Source organism: Botrytis porri (assembly GCF_014898465.1).
Source record: "Botrytis porri strain MUCL 3234 chromosome Unknown BPOR_019, whole genome shotgun sequence".
NCBI lineage: Eukaryota > Fungi > Ascomycota > Leotiomycetes > Helotiales > Sclerotiniaceae > Botrytis > Botrytis porri.
The window spans coordinates 40,710-64,365 of NW_024066093.1; the positions used below are offsets into that span (position 1 = coordinate 40,710).

General features: G+C 36.9%; 7 protein-coding genes across 7 annotated transcripts; 2 read left to right on the top strand and 5 right to left on the bottom strand.

Annotated features, from left to right (window-relative positions):
* Nucleotides 1-2,513: 2,513 nt before the first annotated feature.
* On the bottom strand, nucleotides 2,514-3,311 carry EAF01_010969 (uncharacterized protein; the record flags this gene model as incomplete). The annotated part of the gene is made up of 1 exon (XM_038919226.1): nucleotides 2,514-3,311. One exon carries the CDS (start codon nucleotides 3,309-3,311, stop codon nucleotides 2,514-2,516), a length of 798 nt encoding a protein of 265 aa, XP_038765097.1.
* A 1,484-nt stretch (nucleotides 3,312-4,795) lies between these two features.
* On the bottom strand, nucleotides 4,796-8,970 carry EAF01_010970 (uncharacterized protein; the record flags this gene model as incomplete). The annotated part of the gene is made up of 2 exons (XM_038919227.1): nucleotides 4,796-7,282; nucleotides 7,357-8,970. The coding sequence occupies 2 exons, from the start codon at nucleotides 8,968-8,970 to the stop codon at nucleotides 4,796-4,798; spliced, it is 4,101 nt and encodes a 1,366-aa protein (XP_038765098.1).
* Nucleotides 8,971-9,654: 684 nt separating this feature from the next.
* Nucleotides 9,655-10,485, top strand: EAF01_010971 (uncharacterized protein; the record flags this gene model as incomplete). The annotated part of the gene is made up of 3 exons (XM_038919228.1): nucleotides 9,655-9,725; nucleotides 9,794-9,930; nucleotides 9,992-10,485. The coding sequence occupies 3 exons, from the start codon at nucleotides 9,655-9,657 to the stop codon at nucleotides 10,483-10,485; spliced, it is 702 nt and encodes a 233-aa protein (XP_038765099.1).
* A 476-nt stretch (nucleotides 10,486-10,961) lies between these two features.
* EAF01_010972 (uncharacterized protein) lies at nucleotides 10,962-12,389 on the bottom strand (the record flags this gene model as incomplete). Its single annotated transcript, XM_038919229.1, has 1 exon — nucleotides 10,962-12,389. The coding sequence occupies one exon, from the start codon at nucleotides 12,387-12,389 to the stop codon at nucleotides 10,962-10,964; it is 1,428 nt and encodes a 475-aa protein (XP_038765100.1).
* A 1,135-nt stretch (nucleotides 12,390-13,524) lies between these two features.
* Nucleotides 13,525-13,938, bottom strand: EAF01_010973 (uncharacterized protein; the record flags this gene model as incomplete). The annotated part of the gene is given in 2 exon segments (XM_038919230.1): nucleotides 13,525-13,656; nucleotides 13,676-13,938. The coding sequence occupies 2 exon segments, from the start codon at nucleotides 13,856-13,858 to the stop codon at nucleotides 13,525-13,527; spliced, it is 315 nt and encodes a 104-aa protein (XP_038765101.1). The 5' UTR covers nucleotides 13,859-13,938.
* A 2,709-nt stretch (nucleotides 13,939-16,647) lies between these two features.
* Nucleotides 16,648-17,615, bottom strand: EAF01_010974 (uncharacterized protein; the record flags this gene model as incomplete). The annotated part of the gene is made up of 3 exons (XM_038919231.1): nucleotides 16,648-16,943; nucleotides 17,001-17,243; nucleotides 17,291-17,615. The coding sequence occupies 3 exons, from the start codon at nucleotides 17,613-17,615 to the stop codon at nucleotides 16,648-16,650; spliced, it is 864 nt and encodes a 287-aa protein (XP_038765102.1).
* Nucleotides 17,616-20,413: 2,798 nt separating this feature from the next.
* EAF01_010975 (uncharacterized protein) lies at nucleotides 20,414-23,528 on the top strand. Its single transcript, XM_038919232.1, has 7 exons — nucleotides 20,414-20,915; nucleotides 20,977-21,244; nucleotides 21,298-21,687; nucleotides 21,740-22,287; nucleotides 22,343-22,647; nucleotides 22,703-23,039; nucleotides 23,103-23,528. The coding sequence occupies exons 1-7, from the start codon at nucleotides 20,671-20,673 to the stop codon at nucleotides 23,317-23,319; spliced, it is 2,310 nt and encodes a 769-aa protein (XP_038765103.1). The 5' UTR covers nucleotides 20,414-20,670; the 3' UTR covers nucleotides 23,320-23,528.
* Nucleotides 23,529-23,656: the final 128 nt, after the last annotated feature.

Genomic DNA, 23,656 nt, shown 5'->3' on the forward strand with positions numbered 1-23,656 from the left:
ATATATCAAACTCTAATCACTTTATTACTAATCTCTTAAATCCAATTATATATAAGGATTTTAGGAAAAAGAAGATTAATGAATTAATAATTAAGAATATATTTAAGGTTATACCTTTAATAAATATTCCTTTTGATATAAGTTATATATCTTTGAATTACATTTTATTAATAAAATCAAAAATAAAGGAATAAATACCAAATTCTATAAATTACAATTTATTATTTAAGTATATAACAATATTAATATGATTATCGTTTTAATATAATTATTCATAATTTAATAATCTTATTAATATATTTTAATATCTTTGATTATTAGTAGTCAAAAAGAAAACAAGATAGATAGATATATTCAAGATATTATTCAAATATATATATAATCGATTTCGAATTTATATTACATTTTCTATATATATATTTTAAAAGAAATGAATTTATTAACTAATATAATTTTATTTATTATAAAATTATTATAAAATTATTATATAATATTCCAGAAGTAGGAAATTGTTAATTTAAAATACATCATATTTATTATTATAAAAAATTTAAAATACAATAATCTATATATAACCCTTACTTTTTTACATATTAATAATTAAAATACTAAATTCAATATTATAAATCTCCAAATAGATAATATATTTATTATTAAGAATAATAAGTTTATTCAAATTAAGAACAAATAACTTGAATAAGTTAATTTTATAACCAAAAATCATAAAGAACTTATTCCCAATTATTTATTAGAATTTAATAATATTATTCTTATATTTAAAAGTAATAATATTTATTTTAATTAAAAAAAGTAGTATAAGAATTTGTAATTTATTTTTAAAAAATCAATAAATATTTATAATATATATAACAAAGTTCGAAAGTATATGTCTATATATAATCAATATATTATATAATAAGCTTATAATATATATATTATAACTATATATTAACCTAAAATATCTTTTAATTTATTAATAATAGTATAAATAATACAATCTAGAAAAGATAATATTATAGTATTGAATAAATATATTAAATAACAAAAAGAAAATTCTATGAAAGAACTTAATTATATACTACTTAATTTAAACTCATTTAAGATTATTATTTTTACTAATACCTGTTTTATTAATAATAAGGATTATTTATTCTAAATAGATTATATTATTATTATAATAAATAAATATAATAATACTAATATCATTTATTAATTATTTATTAAATATAAAAGAGTTACATATAACATTCTAGCTTCAAAACTGTATAGATTAGTTTAAGAATTCGATATTAATGTAACAATTAATTCTACAATTAATACTATTCTTGATAGAGAAATCCCATTAGTTCTATATATTGATTTAAAGTTACTATATAATTTACTTATTAAGTTAAATAAAATTAATAAAAAAAGACTAATAATTAATATCATAACATTATATTAATCTTATAAAAGAAAAAAGATTGTTGAAATTATATAAATTAATGAACTAATTAATCCAACTAATATAATGACAAAAAGAAAACTATATCAAACACTTACTAACCTTATTAATACGAATAAAATTGATATTAAAGTAATAAAATAGATTGAAAGAAAATAAAATAATAAGGAAGGTAAACTTTGTTACTTTAACAAAGTTATAAATTGAAACTATAAAAGAGAGTTTTTAGTATATGAATACTAATCATTAGGATTTAATGAATAACTTTAATTCATTAGTTACTATATTACAAGTCTTTAGTGAATACAAAATATAATAACTTTAAATGAAAATAGAAAAAACTAGTTTCTTTTATAACATTTATATAAGATCTATAACTTTTTATAACTTAACTAGCTCTTTAAATAGAATATAATATAGACACTTAAAATCTACGAAACTATGGGTACTACGTCTTCTGTATCCTTCTCAAACCAACAGTAATTGATATAATTTAATTATTATAATTTATTCGAAGTTTTCTAAGAACAACCGCTTTCCGGGGACAACCGCTTTCCTCAACTAGGAACTAGGAGGCCGCTTATAAGAGCCGACTATTATTGTTATTCTTCTACTCGTACATCACAACTCATGAATTACATGTACAGAGACTTGCTACCACTCTTGGACCGTCACCAAATTAACACTGATACACGAGCGCCATAGTATTCAAGCAAGTCAAAGTCGTTCAATATATATTATACTTCATGTCATTTCCTCATGTTTGGGTATCTTATCCCAGATCACCAAGTCCTCAAAGTCCGTTATAACACGACGTATAAACTAACATATTCATGAATTCGTATTGTCCCATCTCAATCATCTTAACGCAAATCATCAACAGCATCGACTACAATCGCTGAAGCACCTAGATCCATATCGAACAATTGAATGGAATCCTCCTCTTGTCGTCTTCATCAAGTCTATGTAACCGTCAATTGCCAAGATCCCCGTCCTTAGAGTCATCCAAGATAGCTGAGACTGGGCGTATCTCTGGATGAAGCACATTCACTGCTTCCAAAGCAAAGCATCATACTGGTAGCTTTTCAGTCGGATGTGATGCAACAGCGCCAGGACAATTCTCGCACTTGCATTCATATGCAGCAGCATCAACCTTCAATTGCGTATTTGGTCCATTTGTTACACGATGAAACTCCAATAGAAGGACCAAATCAATCAAAAGATGTTGTAATCGACGCAATCTGAAAGTCGCGATAGGATCTTGTCGTCGGCGTGCATCCACAAGCTTATTGACACCTCTTTCGATTGGTAAGAACCACTTTTTAAAGCCGGCGTCAGTATGATATTTCTTTGAGAAAGCGGCAAATCCCATGCAATAAAGTTGTTCCTTTTCTTCTTCAATAGTCATTACTTCTCCGATGGCCATCTGTTGTCCGCGCCATAACATAAATGGATCCTCCCCTGCGTGTCGGTCCCAACTGAATTGCTCTGTAATAGCATCCAAAATTTTATTAAGTTGTTGATTTGTTTTTTCCGTCGAAAATTGCATGAATTGTGCTTGTCGACGTAGAATATATGTCCATGAAAGATACTGTCCAATCAAAAATGCGGTGTAAACATATATATTCTCTTGCTTTTCTTCATCTTCATAATAGTCAAGTAATGTATTTACAAGACCCCAAATTCGAGATTGAAGATCATATGCAGCAAGTGTGAGAGGATCTCGATATTTGTGAATCAAAGCTTTAGTGGCTTTTCGTTGTTTGGCTTGGTCCAAATAATATGAAATCCATCCAGTGAAACCTGCTGCCACGAGCGAACCCAGCAGAGAAACGACGGCGATGATGATAGACACAACGTCGACCATGATGATGGGATTACTTGGTAGGCTTATGCTGCAGGTCTTTGTATCACCGTTATTTCTCCGGAAAGCTTCTCGATTCACGAATGAGAATCTGGAAAGGTTGTGGTCGAAACCAAGATGATTTTGATAGGACTTTTTAAGTGAAAAGTCGACCTTTGCGTCAAGATTAATTCTTAGGGTCGTCCACACATTTAAAGGGTCTTGAAACTTCAAAATGGATGAAATGCAAGGTCCTCACTCAATAAGCTGGCGCTTACAGTGAGCTTGAAGGGCCAATGGGCTATGGGCTATGGAATATGGGGCCCCATCCACAAATACTCGAGAAATGGAATCAGCATGACCTCAGTCCATGATAGACGCAATTCAGGGCGGCAATGGGAACAACCCAAGATCGTATGTAGATCCGTACATCATTTTTGTATTGATTACTGGATGTGTATGCAGGGCAGGGTTAAAATGGAGGGTTCCAGGGCGTTCAAAGTAAGCTTATAATGGCTATTCGAATTGGCTGAATTGGTTAAACCCCCAACTATGTGGCTTTTCAGGCTTACACAAAAGGGCTGAGACAGAATAATATCCACATCGACCCGCAAGCACACGGTGAGAAATATCCTTACGCCGTGCATCATTGTACGTACGTACTCAATCACGAGATTTCTCTTCTTAATAAATCGTGTTCTACTATGATATGTTCACATCTACTTCTCAATCTCAGGCTGAATCTTATCCAGATGCTACCCAGCCAGGTGTCAAGATGATAAACTCATATACAACTCATTCAATTGATATTAACGATACTTACTTGATACCATTAGATATGACACTGAAACCTTTCATTGGAGAGTGTTCATACTGGAGAGTGTTCATGGGGTTTCGCATGTTTCGAATCTCGATGTCATGAAAGAGGTGGTTGGGGTAGATTAATCACGAAATTCCCAACTTTACGGGTGAGAGTTCAGAAAGTCCGGGCTGGTTGGTGGGTCTTCTACCCGACGCGCCGTGGGGAATGCTATTGGTCAAGCTCTGCGTAGGAGAAAAAAGAGGCAAGGTTTGACCACTTCTGAATGCTTATAACAATCCAATTCTTTTCTTCCAATTTGAAATAAAATATAGATTCTTATAAAGATCAATATAATTGGAAAACTTGAATTAATTTGATAGTATTAGATTTATTTATTTTATTTGGAGTTGATTTATAGTTTGATTGATTGGAAGATTCTGATGAAGATTTAAATGGTCAATTGCGGCCTGTTTTTTCTCCTACGAATAGTCAAGGTACGATTCTATGAACCTACGAATCTACAACTAGGTACCTAGCACGTGCCCAGGTACCTCACACACATGATACCTAGGTATGAATAGTAGGTAACCTCTGTTGAAACCACTGTGGCTGAGAAAGTCGAAGCTTTTGGTTCACAACATCAACATGGCCACGAGTACGAACATAAACATCTTCTTACTAGAATACACAAGCCAATCTTTCGTATCTAGAACATATGTACCTGGATACCACTCAGAAACATAGCCGGTAACAAATCCTCATTCTCGTTCAAATTCATGATGGCAGCTCTGAGTCCTTTTGGAACCTGTTGAAGAACAGTATCATTCAACATTGCTTCCAATCTCTCACCCCAGATATCAGTGAGCGTTTGTACAAGTCCGGCACCAATGAGTGTCCCTCTCCTAAAAAGAAAGTCTTTGAGCTTTTCCTTATTATCTGAACCCTCATGATCTGAATCATCATCAATTTCAGGTTTGATTTCCGAGCTGGTAACTGAGTCTGCATACTGTCGAGCTACCCGTCCTTGAACTAACACATTTACAATACGACAAAGTTCGGTTTTCTTATTTCTCATATAGCTTTCCCAGTGATCAACAAGTCCAGGTTCAGGTACCACATTCTCGAAGTCAATTTTATCTGTAGCGATTCGTCGTCCATAGTAACTGTGAGTTGACCCCAGTTCCAATTGACATAGGAACCATTTTGCTCCTTCAACGCCCGTAAACCTAGCAAGGACCCATTCACCCACAATGAGGTTAATATCATTTTCTTGGACGAAATCCAACATACGAACCACATGAAGCTGTTCCGAATTCTCGCCTAAGGTTTGGACTTGAGCTGATGGATCTGGAGTAGAGGCGTTTTGATTTTCTTCTCCTGTGGAACCGACTGTTTCAGGCACTTTGCCCATAAAACCAGAGGACAACGAGGTGAGCTTTTTGTAATAACTATCACTTTCTTGTCCTGTGGTAACAGCTGGTCTGGAATTTGTTGGACCAAATGTTCTCTTTTCCTCTTGCTCAGACAGAGCTCTCTGAACCACATCACAAACGTCTAGTTGCTTTCTCAGGGCCCCTGCCTCACAAGTAAAATTGACTTTTATCATAGACAGTGCAGTACTGATTGTACAATGCCCACTTATCTTTTGACTATCGTTCACAGCGCTTTGTACTTGGTATCGAAGGTGTTCCGAATTTTGCATCTCGATTATGACCCTTTGGATATCAAAGACACCTTCAATACCAGATGTTGTAAGCATGATAGGATTTGGACATATCATACCAGAACCTAGAAGTTCTCTGGTTATCTGTGGCTTCTGACGTTTTCCCATCGGTGGACCATTTAATTTGGGAGCTTTGATTTCATCAAAGAGTGGTTGGAATTCTTTCGGAATGCTGTTGATATCTTGATCTTGGGATAACCAATGATTCACCTCATCGATTAAACTCTTTGGTTCTTCTTCCATTAGATAATCGACCTCTAAAAGTTCAGGCTTTACGTGAAGGACTGGTGGAGCATCTACACTTTCCTTGATAGGGGCTACTAGTTCCTTTGTCTTTCTGCCAAATCCCTTGAGTCCTATATTGAGCTTCGGTGTGGAGATTTGTGGCATCTGTGGTATTTGAGGTATTTGAGGTGTTTTAAATCCAAACTTCGAAGCCATGGTGATGTTATTTTGAGTTGCTGGTTTTTCTTCTTCACGAACAAGCGCTTTTTGTGCTTTTTCTTTCTCAGTTCTATAGCCAATTTTTGGTTTGTACTTCTCGAAACTTGGAGTATTCTCGAGGTATACTACTAGCTTCCCAAGGTGGATCAATTGAGGCCTAAGTTCTTTCAGGCTGGTATCCTCAATAAATCTGAGAATAGTTTGGAGTAACCCGACTGGAATATCTCGATGAGCTGTTTTTTTGATAAAGTCAATGGTTTGACTCAATAGTAAAGTGATCTTGGATGCTGTATCTTGCAATCTATATCTATTTTCCTTGTATGCGGCCGCCAATTCACCATTCCTCGTAGTGAAATAATTGTCCGTTTTCTCTGGACTAAAGGCGGTCAAACTCGATGGATATAAAGATCGTCCTCTAATTGGGCTTCCAAGATCTTTACCTGCCCAACTAAAGATTGAAACATCATTGGTGGAAATGACGACCTCGTCAAGTAGCCGACAAAGGGCTTTGGTTGGACCTTCCGCATGGAAAGCTGAAAACTTTACACCGAGAACTCCCATGAGTGAGTAAACTCTATCAATAGGAACGGTACATTCTCGATATGATGCTAATGACAAAGTATCGTGAGCTGGAAGGGTTGGTCTGCTAAGTCCACGGCAGCACTCAGGAGGAGGTACTTTGGTGAATTCAGAGACTTTACTTCGATCTGCTTCAATAGCAGGGACACAATCATCGACCAAGGCTCTGATCAAGAGTTTGATCAAAATCCTTACTTGAGCTCTAATTGAATTGTCATTTAAATCAAACCCAAGAGTTGTAAATAATTTCCGAAGGGTCTCAGCGGCGGGTGTTTCCATATTGATTCTTGATTCAACATCATATCCGGCCCGTGATATTATGTCCCGAATATGGGCCCCTGAATTGTCGTCGTTCATTTCTCCAGGAAATTGAATTCCGAGGTAGCCAAGAATACCAATGAGTCTTCTTGAATTTTCAAGGCCTTCTGTTGAATCAAAGTAAGGAATCTATATCTTTGTTAGCTTATCCGAAGTTCTGATTGAAAGAATGGTCTCACAAGAACCATGGCAGATATACGCACCTTCTCACCGGTATCCATGAGTAATTTCAGATTTTCCAAGTTAAAAAGGAAAAGTTTTGCTTCTTTAGGCGCATTGATTATATCTTCTTCGTGTATGTGCTGTTGAAGATAAGAACAATGGTAGTAATACGGTCCCAAACCTTCTACGACTCTAGGCAAAGGCTCCCAAAGATTGTTTACATAGAACGCCATTTTACTTAGGACCAATTCCTGCAAAGTCCATCCTCTAGTCGACCATTTTGGTGACTTCACGTCTTCAAATTTGGTGAAATTTGCATCACAAGCCCATGTACCAGGAGAATCCATATTGATACTATGCCAAGTACTAACCCACTCTGTTGAGCTTGATGTATCGAGATGTACTAAACAAAATTCTGCATTATTGTACCATTGTCCCATCATGGCAAGTGATTCATTCTGCTCATTTGCGTCGCCTTTATTGATGCAAATGGTATCGTTCCAAAGATACTGTTTACGACCATTGGACGGAAATAAGCCAGAACTGAGGATTCTCTTTGCTTCCCGAATAGAGCTTTCAATTTTATACATAGACTTTCGCCTCTCCAAGATGGGAAGGAAGTCCTCTATTGCGGAACGTAGGCCAGGAATTTCGTTTAAGATGGCGTGTTTCTCTGTTGCATTTTTAAGTCTCATTTCTGCGAGTCGCGTTTTCTCTTCAAGGTCAAGAAGCATTGAATTGATTTTCGATGAATTGTTGCTATAGTTCAGGATATTGACTTTGTTCGCCTCGTTTTCAACCGGTGTTTCTGAATCATCAACTCCCATGTCTTGCTTTCCCTTCTCTAGATTCTTATCTGCCAGTTTTTTTACCTCCACATCTTTTCTCTTTGCGACGAGTTCTTTGCGAAGGTTTCTTGTTTCCGAAGTAGCTTCTTTAAATTCGGTTAACTCCGCGAGGAAAGTGCCTGTGTTGAGGGAATCTAATTTCTTCCCAGAACGACTCAAGACAATCTCAACTTTCTTGATCTGCTCATCAACATCTTTCTTGCATTGAGCAGCGAGTAGCTCTACATCACTCTTGCCAGCTTCTAAATGACCAAATTTCTTAACTTGGAAACTGGCGAATCTTTTTGCATCCTCATCTTCGTCATGAGAATCACGCGTCATCTCATAAACTTCTCTTTTTCTTGCATTTTCCTTGATCTTTTGAAGAAATGGGAAAGTAATTTCTTGACCTTTCCAACTATGACTCAATATTACATACTGTCCATTTGGCCAATCTTCCATATTTCCCGTAACAAGATTGAACATCCTCTTAGGGCTTGGCACTCCATCCACATTAAATATCGTTGGGTCGATGATTTCTCCTTCAAAACTATTATCATCCAAGCCTATGCCATTCTCTTTCGGATCAACAAATTCCGGTACGAAGTTGGAATTGATGATCCATTTCATCGATTTGTGAACTTTGTCTTGTAACAAAGGATCAAGAACAGATTTGACGTAGGCATCGCGAGCAACATTATAACCTACGCCCGTGGCACTAGCGAGGGAGGAAATGAGAGATTTCTCGGTTGGTGTTGGTGTACCTGTTGTATCGAGAATTTTCTTCCCAAAACGAAGTAAATCATTCTGATCTGCCCAGGAAGTCATTTTGATATCTAAAAGCCAGCTTGCTAAGAGGATCAATGTAAAAATAACGCAGGAACGGGCAGTTTGAGGACAGGAAATCCTGTAACGAAAGCTCTAAGAAGCTATTCTGATGAATTTCACGTCGTGGAAGCAACAAGCAAAATTATCATATGCTTGCTTTACGATCGAGATTTGAAGATACCCTCGCAACAATAGATCAATCCGTTATCTCATCATATTTCATTGTTTCCCGCTATCAGCCGCCAAAAAGGTATTGCGATTGTTTTCTTATAACGGCGCTGAGACAATTGCGACGTTGAAATCTTACCCCTCCAATCACCCCACGCTCTCGGGAACTCCTCTACACGTGTCTTGCAGACCATCACCCTTAACTCAATTTCTCAGCCAGCCACTTTTCCCAAAGCATGGTTTTATTGACTAAATGGCTATGAATGCAACAAGGTTTTTGGATTCAATACTTGATGTATAATACTTATACGAAGCCCTTGTCGTTTCGGCACTGGGTCGAATCCTTTGATGGGAAATTCGGAAATTTGCCGATGGATCGGAAGCATTGATCCTGAAAACTCGCATGGGTGAGATTTGATGGTTCTAGGATCAAATTAGAGAAGTCTTTTGAATAGAAAATCGTTATCCACTTCTTTGAGGAGAATCTACCAAGTTTTACGTGCTGATAGAGCAAGAATGGCTTCATATCATCGAGTCCTCAAAGTCTTTGGAAGATCAATTGAAGATAAAGCATTACAATGTGACTGGTACGCTATTATTTTACTTCAGAAATGAGAGACGCTTTGGTTGGAATTATTCATTAAATACCTTTTAGTGATATACACCCATGGGAAATTCTCATCAATGGAGATCGTTGGTCTGGCCGACTTCGACTCATAGGCTTTGTGGATGTTTTCTTCCTAATTAGTTATTCCGAGAATGCTAGATTTCACAAAGGGATTATCATCTACAGTGAGTGTACAACTCCTGCAAAGAAAAGATGATAAACAGTAGTGAGGCTAAGAAAAAGTAGAGGATGGTCAGCACATATCTAAACTTATAGATATAGTTGGGAAGGAATTCAAGGACGGAAAACTCATACCCAAGACCACCTCATCCGAAGTCGAATTATCCATTCCCGACACAACTCAAGTCCCAAATTCAATTTACATAACGTTTACTCGTGACTCCACCGACTATACCACTTCATCCATAGGCCATCTCATCGGTCTCTGCACCAAATACTCTTCTGCAACTCTTCAAACCTATACCATACATCTACGTAAACCTTCCGATCCAGTTTTAAAACAAAAATACAAAAGGGCACTAAAAGTACATGATACATTAGATATGATACAAGATGCTGTCAAACTTGGATTGGTAAGTTATGCGGAGGTTTTGGGTCGGGGAATAGGATATATCGGTCGAGGAAGTAGTACTTTGGACATTGGGAAGGGATTTGTAGGAGGTCTTGGGGCAGGAAATGAAAGTCCAGGGTGGGTAGGATTGAGTGGCGATAGGGGGTAGGATTTGTAACTCAAGATTAAGGTGTAGAAGAATTGTCTTGAGTGAAGATTTTGGTGATTGAGTTGAATAGTTTGAATCTGTTAGCAATTTTACACCACGAACCAAACTTGGTCCATGTACACATATCTTTCATTGACTTCGTCAAATGAATTTCTAGAACTTCAAAACAATTGCTTATTGAGTACAAAGATGGTTGAGGTTGTAATTTCTCCACAAGCTAGCTCACAAACCAACGAACCACTATAGTTACATGTTACACATAAACTAGAGGTGTACAACACAATCCATATGTCTGGATAAATATACTATTTCACCTCCAATGCAGGTGCTGCGGCTCTTTTCGCAGATGTAACTGGCATGGAAAAAGAAATAATACATAACAGTGACTCCGAAAGGATCAAATACAAGATAAGACTCATAAGAATCGAGTCCCTATAAGCGAGTCGGTACAACCTTTGTTTCCATCCACCCTTTCACTACAATCCTTTGCCAATTACCCATCCAATCGTTTCTGTATCTTTATGATAACGTGTTACTCTGTGGCCTTCATCAACATCCTTATCCTCTAACCATCTCCTCAACCTTCTTGTCCTTCTTCCCTTCATCTCTTTCCCAAATTCTCCTAATTCAGCCCCTGTGGGCATATCATCATATCTACCTAATCTATTGGCATAGCCCTCTCTTATTCTAGCTTTATCAATCAATTCCATTTCATCAAGTCCTCTCCAAATATTGGATGCATTCCATTGAGCTAATTCTCTCGATAAAAATCTTCTAAAGACTTTGCTGTTGAAATGTAACCATCGAGTACCCCCTCTTCTCTGTCTCGCATTATCTATCCAAGGTTGATTCTCCCCTTCCTTATAAGGACGATGACCAAAGATTCTCTTAACTCGAGGTTTGAATTGACGGTCTGTGATGACATTTGAGAAATAACCAAGATAAAGATCGATCGTAATAACCATTCCTTTTCTCCAGTTCACGAAATCATATTCTGTGCCATAGAAATTCATCTTTTCCCCGGGATCCATTGGGTAATTGATACGAACATTATGTCCAAAAGCTTGACCAAGAGCATCTGTACAAACATGAATTTGACTTCCTCTCAATCTTGCAGGTGGTCGGTCCGAAACATCATGCGCTCCCCAATTCTCTCCAGTTCTACATTTCCAATCTGCGAACTCAAGCCATGTGCTATCTCGATCTGGATCCACACGAGATATCACATTCATAATATCCCCTATTATGTAATGTTTATCTGGGTGGTCCAGATAATCAAAGTACTCTATTGTAGCCGCTCTAGGAGTTACTACTATCAAGGCGCTGTCTGGTTTCATAGCAAGATTCGTTGGGAATGGTGTGATATGAATGAATAAGTGGGTAAGAGCTCTAAGTCTTTGAGGTGGAAGACGTGCCTTCGTCCTTATGAATTTTGCCCTATCTTCTATGTATTCTTCTGTAGGCGGATTAGTCGGTGGAGCCCAAAAGTCATACGGTAAATAAGCCACTGTTGGATAGTCATCGCGCGTATTTCGGATTGGTGAATGACTATTTACGAAAAGACATATCTGACGGAGATAAGCATCTGTTACTTTGAGAATGCTGGCGCCTATTCTTTCATTATAGTCCACAGATTCATCTGGACCGTTGACTGGGCCGCAAAATGACAAGAACCTTTGAAGATCGAGTAACGATAATTGTTGAAATGGAAGGAGATTGGTGTCTTTCGGATTTCCACCGGGAGCTCTTGGTGGCCCTCTTCCATCATCATGAATGGCTTTGTCAATGATTTCGAGAGCTATCTCGTCCGGCTGTTCATATGTTTGTCTATGACCCTGAACAATCAATACTTCATCTTTAAATGACAAGATAGGTTTAGCTGGATCTATCACTTGTTCCGTCATCTTAACTTAATGGTGAGGCATGGGATGACAGAGTTTGGAAGAATTGTAAGAACCAGAGGAAGTGTTTGATATAATCATATTTCGATTGTCAACACTAGTTATTTCATAAAAAGTTATACTCGGACTTGATGATGTCTTTGTTATGTTGGCAAGAAGTTCACAAAGAAAACAAGCACAAGTCAAATCGTGATGGAGTACAAAGGGTCAGGAAGTTTTTATCGTTTCCGGAAGTGTCTTTGTGATAAACAACAAGAAGAAAAAAAGAAATAATGCTCTTCAAGAGGTCTTTTCAGAGGAGACCACTCTTTCCCATGCCAAGGAGATTGAGATGAATTCATTCAAATGAACAACTTTGATCACAGAGATAGAACAGAGCAAGGAGAATCTCGACATTAAGCAATTAGGAGTCATTTTATTTTATTTTATAGTTTATCACAATCATGTGAGATTCCAGAGATACGGGGACACCTTATGTGCCAGATATCATAAGAGAGTAGATCAATTTCCTTGAACTATTTCGATCTTTCAAGTAACTCTGGAAGTAGTCAAGTCCCCGTTATTGGGTTTTGGGGCAGTATATTGAGTATTTCGAGCTGTTGCGTGTGTAGATATACTCCAACGAATAGGCAGACTACTTGATCGATTCATTTGTGCAGTAATCAATGGTTTTAGATCCTTCGCCAGTTGACTCAAAGGGTGCAGAGTAACAATTGCACCAATTTTAACTATGCAAACCTGGTCTCATACATTAGAATAATACTGAACGCTTGTAATAGTTAGTCCAAATTGTTGAGACATCGACGCTAATGTGGAGCGTGGCTCGAAGGGGTACTCAACAAGTAACTGGTGCGATGTAACTTCTCTATTTCTAGCCTCATGATCAAAAGAAAACTTCAATATTTAACCGGGCAGCCGAGGTAGATACCGAATTTTCTAGTTCTTCCAGTAGTAGTGTCCACCAAGGAAACGGTGTTCTGAAAAATATATTTTCTTTATGCTGTCCTGGATAGCATCGCCTACCTGTACTCTAGGCCATCTTTGTTTCCTTCGCTCTCAATGGGAAATTGCGCTCATTCGATCAATAATCCAACAAAGCCTTGCCATCAAAAATAATACTTCGATGTTGGTGTGGTAACTAGACCTTACGGGACGAGATCCAAACTGTGAGTGATGCATCTGGAGCACAGCAGAGAGTTAGTACAATCTCGTAACCTTGGCTTCTGATGAGCATAACAGTGAGAATTACCAACGCTAAAGCTAAAGGAACCTACTAAACGTCATTGTACCTTTTGCTTGGTTCGGATTCCCACGCTTCCATCCGTTGTCAACACCGCTTCGTTAACATCATCAATCCAAATATCCTTATAAACATTGGGCCCTATAGGCGCTGGAAGTCGTCCCATCACCCGTGCAATCTTCGCTGTCTCGATAGAATTCTTGCAGAAAACATTGAGTCTAGTAGCGACCATCGTTTGAGTCTTTTCGACGGCTATAGTTCTCAAAGTAGCATCAACGGCCCAAAGGACAAATCATCAAAGTTACCACATTGCCACTATGTGGTGTATGTGTGATTCCTTTCATTCCATCTCTAAGATGTGGTATGTCTGCTAGCTCATTGGTTTTTGAAGTGTATGTATATGCCTTAGGCAGAAAGATAATGCTCTGCGGATGTCATCATCGGCCTTCATAATTTCTGTGAGAAGGAAATCCTTGGTAACCGATATCCCTACATCGTGCACGCCCCTGTATTGTGCACACTTTTATTTCTTTTAAAAAAGATATTCTAAATTCAATATATAATCAATCAATTATTGAATTCTATTAATAATTATAAATAATATATTATATTATTATTTATTTCTTATAAAGTAATTAAAATATAAAAATAATGATTATATATAATATAATTTCAATATTAAAATTATTAATATAAAAATATTATATATTAATTTATTTATGAATAGGAATAACGAAAATTGATTTTTTTTATATAAATTTGAATATATTTTAATATAAAGAATTGAAAAAATTAAGTTTTTATATTATAAATTTGATATTATATCAATATATTATTTAAGTTTTTATAAATAATCTTTTTTAAAATAAAAATTAATTATAAATCAAGTATTTTATAATAATTTTCAATTTTTTTAATTATATAATATTATTAATAGATTAATTTTAATTAAAAAACTAAAAAAAACTATATTTTATTAAATATATATATATAATCAATTATCAAAAAAATTATAAAAATTAAATATTAGGATTATATAATTAATAATAAAACATTTCTAAAAAAGACTCTTTTTAAATTTATTAGAAATATAACTAATTTGAATATTAAAAAAAAAGAATATATTATAATATTGAATTATAATTATATTTAATTTGTAAAATTATTAGGAATATTATAAAATTTAAGGGCTTCTTTTAAGAAAATAAATTCTTTTAAAAATGGATTTATGATATTTTTTTTTTAAAAAAAGTTTAATAGACTTATTTATTAAGAAATTAGAATATGTTATTTTTTTTTCATTTTATATATTAATTTATAACATAATAAGTTATAATTTTTCGAATATACCACACCCCTAAAAACCGCAAACCCAATATACAATATAAGAGCCTTGCCGCTCGGCTAAACAAATAGCAACCCACTCCCACTTCTTCTCCTTCACCATAGGGATCGGAGCCCACAACGAGCCTATCCACCCGGGAACCAAGCTCTACCCTAACAAGAACCCGGATCAGACGTACCCTTCTGGAAACAGAAGTGGATCGCACCTGCAGAGGAGCGAACAGCCCCTGGCATTGAAGTTAAATTGCTAAATTCGGTTGCGACGATCACGCCGCTCAAATAGTCCCTTATCTTAGCACGTCTAAATACCCTTAGGGAGGTTCAAGACAGACGTTAATTAATATAAATAAATAAATAAATAAATAAAAATAAGTTATAATTTTTAATTATTTATTATTATTATTATATTATAGATTTTCTAATATATAAAAGTTTAATTTTCTAATTAAAATTAAAATACTAATTCCAGATTCTTAAAATCTATAAAGAAATATTTTTAAATTCTTTTTATTTTTTTGAATATTATAAATATTTTTGAAATCGTATTTAAAACTTGATTTTTTATATTTTTCAAAATTTCAAACTTTTTTTTAATAATAATAATATAAATTAATTCGAAAAACTTATTTTTAATAATATAAATTCATTCTAATATAAACTTTTATTAAATTATTAATATCTTAAAATATTATTTTTTAAATCAATTAATATTCTATTTAATATTTCAAATTCATTAAAACCTGATTATTATATTTCATTAATCTTCAATTTGTTTTTTTTATAAATTTTGATATTATTATAAATAGTTTTGAATTTATGATCAATTTTTAATTCAATAAATTAAAGTGTGCAAGATACAGGGTCGTGCACGATATAGGGATATCGGTTAATTGATTTGTCATTCGAGGAAAGTTTCGGGCTCAATATGTAACTTTGATTGGCTAGAAGCTTCGTGCACCAAGGTAAAGACTTTGACTTCTTCTCATATTGTTCTTCCATTCTACCAATGAATGAAAATGAGGGATAATTGTTTGAAATAAGTTACTCGTCCTCGCGGAGGTCACCTGATTAGGCAACCACGAGATAGGCTCGGTAGGTGTGCTCGTCGATGTGGCTGAACAAGCTACGTAGTCAGAATGTGTGGCTCTAGGCAACATCCATTGAAATTTCAACTACCTAAACACAATTTTCATCTTCCTTTCAAGATTTCCATAATGATCAACTAATATTATTGGAAATATATATACCTTACTCTCTATCAAGTATATCTTCACCTTTTCATATTGAGCAAAATGTTTGTTGATTATCTTTGTACTGCCTCTACAGTTATATGTATGATCTTGCACCGCGAATCTGTCAATGCATATGGTTTCCTAGATATTCAGCTTAGATGCTACTTCTTTTGGTAGACACGTATTATAGTTCATTTTTTGGCAATAAGATTGCAAACTGAGACATTTTTGAGTTATTGCACTTTATTTACTATCATTCGGGCCAGGTTTAAGGAACCAGCATACCCAAGTGGGAACACGAATGAACGCTGGCTAGAATGACCCTAGGATCTATGCTAGCAACTATGAAGAATGAAGACAAGTCCGCCACCCCGAATAACGCCTTCTTATGCCATTATAATTCTTCATTATCATATTTCATGCTTCATCTCTACCAATCCGTACATCAGTCAGAAGATGCCTTCTCGCCGTCTTTCTCCTTTGTAACTGTTGGCTCAACCAATCTTTCAATTGTAAGCATTGGTGTACCATACGCATAATCCTTTGAACCATTGATGTAATCAACGCCGGGAACTCGGTGGTGGGTAGATGGATATCTCTTGGCACGCTCAAGATAATACGCGTCGTGGTTGTCGCCATCTACTGCACGGTTGTAGGTAGCATAGAGAACTCGACGATCATCGGTGCTATTATTGGGTCCACTCCTATGAGCGAAAGAGGTTCCGAAGATGAGGATGTCACCTGTGCAAAATTTGTTAGTCTTTACTTTGGTCATTTGAATGAGGAAGTTTGTCCTACCAGCTTCAAGGTTAACTGGGATCCATTCTTGAGACTTGACCCAACTCTTCTCGAGAGTTTTGTCGGCACTGATTGAAATCTCCATCTTGTGGCTACCAGAAACCACCTCCATACCACCGTTCTTTTGGTTGGCTGGGTCGATTGCGATGGCAATAGACAAGTGCTTAAGGTTTCTGAAGGCACCATAGCCAGCACGATCAACATGTGCAGCGAATCCGCCAGAACCAGCAAACTTGTAGTTCACTTGAGAAGTTAGCAGAGTATCAAAGGTTCAAAAATGCTAAACTTACATTTGTCCTTAAACAAGACCATTTGGCCATTTGCCAACTGACTAACGATACTAACAAGCTTTATACCACGAAGCAGTGAGCCAAAGCCTGGTACAGCAGTTGTGAAGTTTTCAACTCTACACAGCACACGTTCTCCCTTCTTGTTGATCTCATCGTATTGAAGATACTCACAAGCCTCTTTGACTCGTGGGAGAACATGTGCAGCTTGTGCCCATACTTTGTGGTCCTTAATCTCTTGTTCACTCACAGCATCAGTGATGATCAAGTAACCATTCTCCTCGAAGAAGAGATGTTGCTCATGAGTGATAACATAAGCGGAATCCATGTCGAAAGAAGCTTATTTGAGAAGGCGTCAGATTAAAAAGGTATTAAAGAAGACGAAAAGCACAAAGGTATGAAAAGCAAATGGAAGCAAGAAGCTCTAAAAGACAGACTGCAAACAAGCAGAGCAAGTGCTCAAAGTATTGTGTAATAGAAGCAATTATTGAGAAGAAGATTGAAGAGCGCAGAAACTTGTAGGAGAAAGAAATTAAAGAGTGGGAAGTTCAATCATAGCTCGAATATAAAGAGAGAAAAAATCCTTTTCAAAACACGGGACAGATTCGAACTACAAAGGTTGATAATTTCTTTTCTGTCCCGCTTCCACGTGGTGCCAAATTGTTGATGGAAAGGGGAAAGGTTGTTCCGATCTCTCACTCTCAAACACTGAGTCTCATGTGTTTATAATATTCGAATTTTATTTGCTCTGGTATACATTGCCCTAGGAAATCTCCATCTAGGATTGTTGAAGACATGATAGTCGGACACTCAGTGAATGTCAGATACTATGTGGGATACAGATTTCTTCCAAGAAGACATTTAATTATGAAAAAAAAACTCCATGAAAGACTAAAGGTTGTAATGTGTTACTTGTTACCTAAAATTCTGTATCATATAAGATATCTATAGGGCAGGGGCAAACATAGCGATGGCTCTTATATGCTCTTTGCCATCAATATGTCATAGAAATTTTATAATATAGTTATAGTCATTGATAAAATCCTATGGTGATTCGCCAAGGAGACTTGTTTGAGGTCAGCTAACATGACAAAAGTTTGCATCATTGTGAATTGTGAACACTTTGGAAAGATGCCGTGGAGGAACTTGTTTCTCACTTTGTTTGTCGTGAACAAACAACATGATATATCTGCTTTCTTTACTCTATGTTAATATCGTCTTTGAAGTCTGACGTTGGAATCTTCTCCGGGCCGTACAATTTTGAGCCAGCTTCATGAAAACAACATGATAACCGAATTCAACTTTCAACTCCCTTTGGATGAGAATAATAGTCCTTCTCCGATCTTCTCCAATCCCAACAAACTGATTCTAACCTATCAAGCCAAGCCGATCGAGGGAACCAGTGTGCAACTTCAACAAAAAGTTCTACAATTCATGGGTGGGGCACATAGTTTACATTCAAACTTCGGAAAGCTGTCTTTTGTTGACCAGGAGATAGCGTGATTTTCCTCTTTGGTTCTCATTGAATTGCTTGTCCAAATTTCTTCCTACCCAAATAAATCTACCTTCCTCCAATTCACCAAAAATCACGTGATTTATCAAGGACACTCATCCTGAATACACCCACTGCCAATCAGGAATCTTTCTGTTCTTTGCCAAAATTGGTTTAATCATCTTGTTGAACAACTCTAAGATCAAACAGTGATTACTTTCAAACTTTGAGAGCTTGGCAAGCTTTCAATCAAGCAATCTTTATGTTTGTGTATCTGTATGGCTACGAGAGAGTGAAGATGGCGATATCTTATTTTTGGTGATAGCACATGAGATTGTGACTAGGGAGCTCACCAACACCACTAGGCGTATAGTTGCACATTAAAACATATTGTCAAAATTGAGGCATGTTTTACTTCTCTCACTAGGCATCTAAAGCACTCCACCAATGCAGAATTCTGAATCTCGCGGAAACCTTACATGTCGTTGGAATATGGAGGCACGTGCACTACCGCTAAGAGTATATGTCTCTACCAATTCCACTTCCACTTCCACTTTTACCTCTCCTCCACTTCCAGAGTTTAGATTCTGGTTCAACACAATCAATCTACATAGCCAATAGCACATATATTCCACTAACCTGCTAGCTCAACTGTAAAATCATATAACCATACACAACATATCCGCCCCCTTCCAAGATATCGCGTAGCAAGTGAGTCATACCGACGCTCACATAAATCTACTGCCACAATTCGTGACTACTTAATACCTACCTACCTCTTCCCATCAAGTACTCTTCGCTTCCTTTTCTAAACCAAAATCGCAGGATTCAAAAAATATACCAATCAGGTTCTCGTCCCTATCAGACATTACATCGTGGAGTCCTCGCTAATGTTATCATGAGAAACGCGGCTTCAATCGGGGTTTCGGCCTGAAGCTTTGGCCCATGATAATTCGTTATCTTGTGCCGTGTAAGGTTAACAGCCAATTGCGTCAAGAAATATCTACTTTCCATTATCGATTCCTCGGCGCAATTGACTCCTGCCTATTTCGTGTTATACATTGGAATAAAATGTTGATAGCGTTTCTTCGAAAATGGGTTGAAAATCGAGTATCTCAAGTCGAGTTATGAACATTTATCCAATAACTTTCATGATGTTACCAACCCGTTGGTGCGGAGTTCGGTTGATTTGCGGCTCTCTGGTCGTTTTTCCCCCACTATTTAGAACCATATCAGAGACTACTGATTCAGAGTCCTCCTATCTTGCATTGCCTGCATACATGCATGTAACTAGCAGTTAAGTTCCGTATATGGATATCGCTGCAGGGAATCTTGTGACATTTTCGTGGAGGATTGTAACAAGAATGTCTGTAGACTCTCAGGATAAGTGGCAAAACTGATTGCCATCGGGCAAACGGACGGCATGTGTTTTCTCTGAAGGTACAAGTGCAAGTGCTGATTCCGGGAGTCGTCAAGAGTATTGTAAGTTCTAAACCATGATTCTTTGCCCCTCGGGTTCTTATCTCTCGACAGAAGTAAGTATACGAAGTACATCAATTTTTAAATGCAGAGAGCATGGTCTGCCGAATATATTGAAAGTTGTAGATCTTCGGGTGTGCTACCTCTTTGGACCACTAGATCCACTCTTGAATGATAGCATCCACGAGTTTTTGAGGTTCTCGCTATTCTTTCTGTATCAAAAAGGTGTAATCTAATGGTTGCAACAATTTCAAATGGCTGCTGTGAGGCAAACCCCTCAGTCAATAGATAAGGCTCATAAGATAACACAAGGGCGGGGTATATAAACATACTAAAGCAATCCCCAAAAGATTTCTGTGTTCAAGCTATTGTTAAGATTTTGTGTTTTCTCTACCTGCGGATTGTGCCCATTATGGATACAATCAATGCACATCCAGAAAGAGGGGACTCTACTTCTCAAATTTCCACAGAGTCTCCTGTTTCAGACAAGAAGACCGCAGATATTGAGATCGAAGCTATCGACTCAAACAATTTCCAAGATATCTCTGACGAAAAGATCATTGTACCTGGAGAAGATGATGTCTTCATAGACCCTCGTCTCAAAGATTATCCTATCCCATTGGTGGCGAAGACAGTTGACTTGCACAACGATCCTACGTGAGTTCCTATTGTGGTAAAGCATAGAGGTTTAATACTGATACTCGTAACTCTTCTACAGAGAACCCATTCTCACATTTCGATTTTGGTTCTGCTCTACATTCTGGGTGGTTATTGGATGCGGAATCTCTTCATTTTACTACTTTAAACCATACGCCATGAATCTCACGAGCTATGCCGTGCAACTTCTCTCTTGGGGTATGGGAACTCTAATGGCTGCTTACCTACCAAAGAGAGTCTTCAATACCTTTGGTTACAAATGGAGTTTTAACCCAGGACCATGGAATGCAAAGGAGCATGCTCTTGTGGTAGTAGCTTATTGGGGAAGTGTGAGTGCACCTTGATACCCATTCGTTGTGATCCCGCTGACTGTAAAACAAAGTGTTACACGGCATATGGTCTTGGTCCTCTTTCAGCAATGGAATTGTACTATCACCGTAAGATAAATCCTGGTTGGGGAATTTTGTTTCTCATCACCACTCAGATGATAGGTTATGGATTCGCAGGACTCTTTCGGGATATCCTTGTTCGGCCTCCAAATATTTACTACCCAGGAGTATTACCAAACGTATCTCTTTTCAATGCTATGCATAAGAATCCTGCAGTTACGAAGAGGTCTCTCAAATTCTTCGCTATTGTGGCTTGTTGTGCATTCTGTTATGAATGGTTTCCGTCGGTCATTTTTCCATTATTGAGTTCAATTCCATTGATTTGTTATTTTGGGCATGGAAATTGGAAAGCATATTTGATGGGATCAGGTTATTATGGTTTTGTAAGTTTCTATTTCTGATGTGACGACTATGATGTACTCATGATCATTTCAGGGAATACTCGACATTAGTCTAGATTGGAACTACGTCTCCTTCTGGTCACCACTTTACACACCACTCTGGGCAAATGCAAATCAATTTATTGGTGCAATGCTTGCCTGTTGGTTGATATATCCTATTTTGTATTTTACCAATACTCTCAATGCCTTGAATTTTCCAGCTATGGGGTCTGGTACGTACGATAGCACTGGCGCAACTTATAATATTTCTCGAATTCTCAATCCGAATCACACACTGAACCAAGAAGCAATGGACGCTTATTCTAAGCCATACTGGTCCACATCATATGCTCTTCAATTCTTCTTCGGCTTTGCTGCATCTACTGGTGCTATGCTATACGCTGCTCTATGGTATGGTATGCCTGCTTATAGAGGAATGAAAGATGCTTTCAGAAATCGAAGGAGTAATTATGATGATCCTTATCTCAAAATCATGGAAGTATTCCCTCGCGTTCCGCATTGGTGGTATGGAATACTCTTGCTTGTCTGCTCTGGACTTGCTATTGGTCAACTGTATGGAGGAGAAATGCAACTTCCTTGGTGGTAAGTCTTTTCCAATTTGACCCAATGTTTCATGTCAACTAATTGAACAATAAAGGGGATTTATAATCATCTCAATAATTTCATGTGTATTCACATTTCCAAATGGAATTTTATGGGGTGTTGCCAATATGCAAGTTGGAATGCAATTTTTATCAGAAGTCATCGCTGGAGCCCTCTTCCCAGGAAAGCCTCTTGCTGTTCTTACATGTATGGTCTACGGTCGACAGATCTTGGAGCAGAATCTCAACTTGATCTCTGACTATAAATTTGGTTTCTATATGAAAATTCCGGAAACCGAAATGTTTATCGGTCAGATTTATGGTACACTTTTGGGTCCATTTATCAATTACGGCATGATGAGTAAGTCCCAACGTCTCTGTATGGGTGAACAAATTAACTTATTTGATATCTTTAGGATTCATAATAGATTCCGAAGGCCCCAAATTGACCGGCGAGGTTGCCTCTCAAGCTTGGAATGCTGTCAAAACTCGAAACTACTACTCCCTCTCCGTAATCTGGGGTGTTCTTGGCCCCAAAATATTTTTTGGCAAAGACTCTATCTATTCCTGGATTTATTATGGATTTCTCATGGGACCTGTGCTCGTAATTCTCACATTCCTAGTTCATAAATGGAAACCTCAGTGGAATATTGGAGAGAGATTCAATCCGACATTGATTTGTTTTGGAGCTACCTCGTTTCCGGTATATCAGACTACGAATTTGATGACTAGTGCTGCTGTTTCGGCATTCTTGTATGTAATATTCTTAACATTCCTTTCTCCCTCAAATCAATCCGCGTACTAACAATCGAAAAGCATGGGTTACGTCTATCGCTACCATCCCGTCTGGTTCAGAAAGTATAATTATCTTCTAGGAGTTGGTCTAGATTGCGGTACACAGCTCATGCAAACGGTTATGGTATTTGGTCTCAATCTTCCTAATGCGACATTCCCAAATTGGTGGGGAAATAGTGCGGTGGCTGTTGATAGATGTTTTGCACCAGGAAATATTCCAGCCAGTGCGATGGGTTGAGGCTAGACGTAAAAATTCTTTAGCTGAGAGGGGATGAAAAGGGTCGTCTCAAAATCTAAAACAAGATAAAATGGTCGTAGGAAGTATTTAGTCGATTATCCGTATTGGATTTTTAATCTTCTCCATTTCACAGCTGCAAATTGAAACTCAAAGTATGTCTATAATCCTTGTGGACGTTGGTGACTAGAGTAAGCCTTTTGTAACAAGCTAACAATCAAATCATTCTATCGCTTACAACCCATGTGCATAATAAGCATCTTCTTTTAACATATAACTATTTTTCACTTTAGTGCAGAAAGTATCTCTTACACGAGACCTATAGTTTTTGGTAGCAACA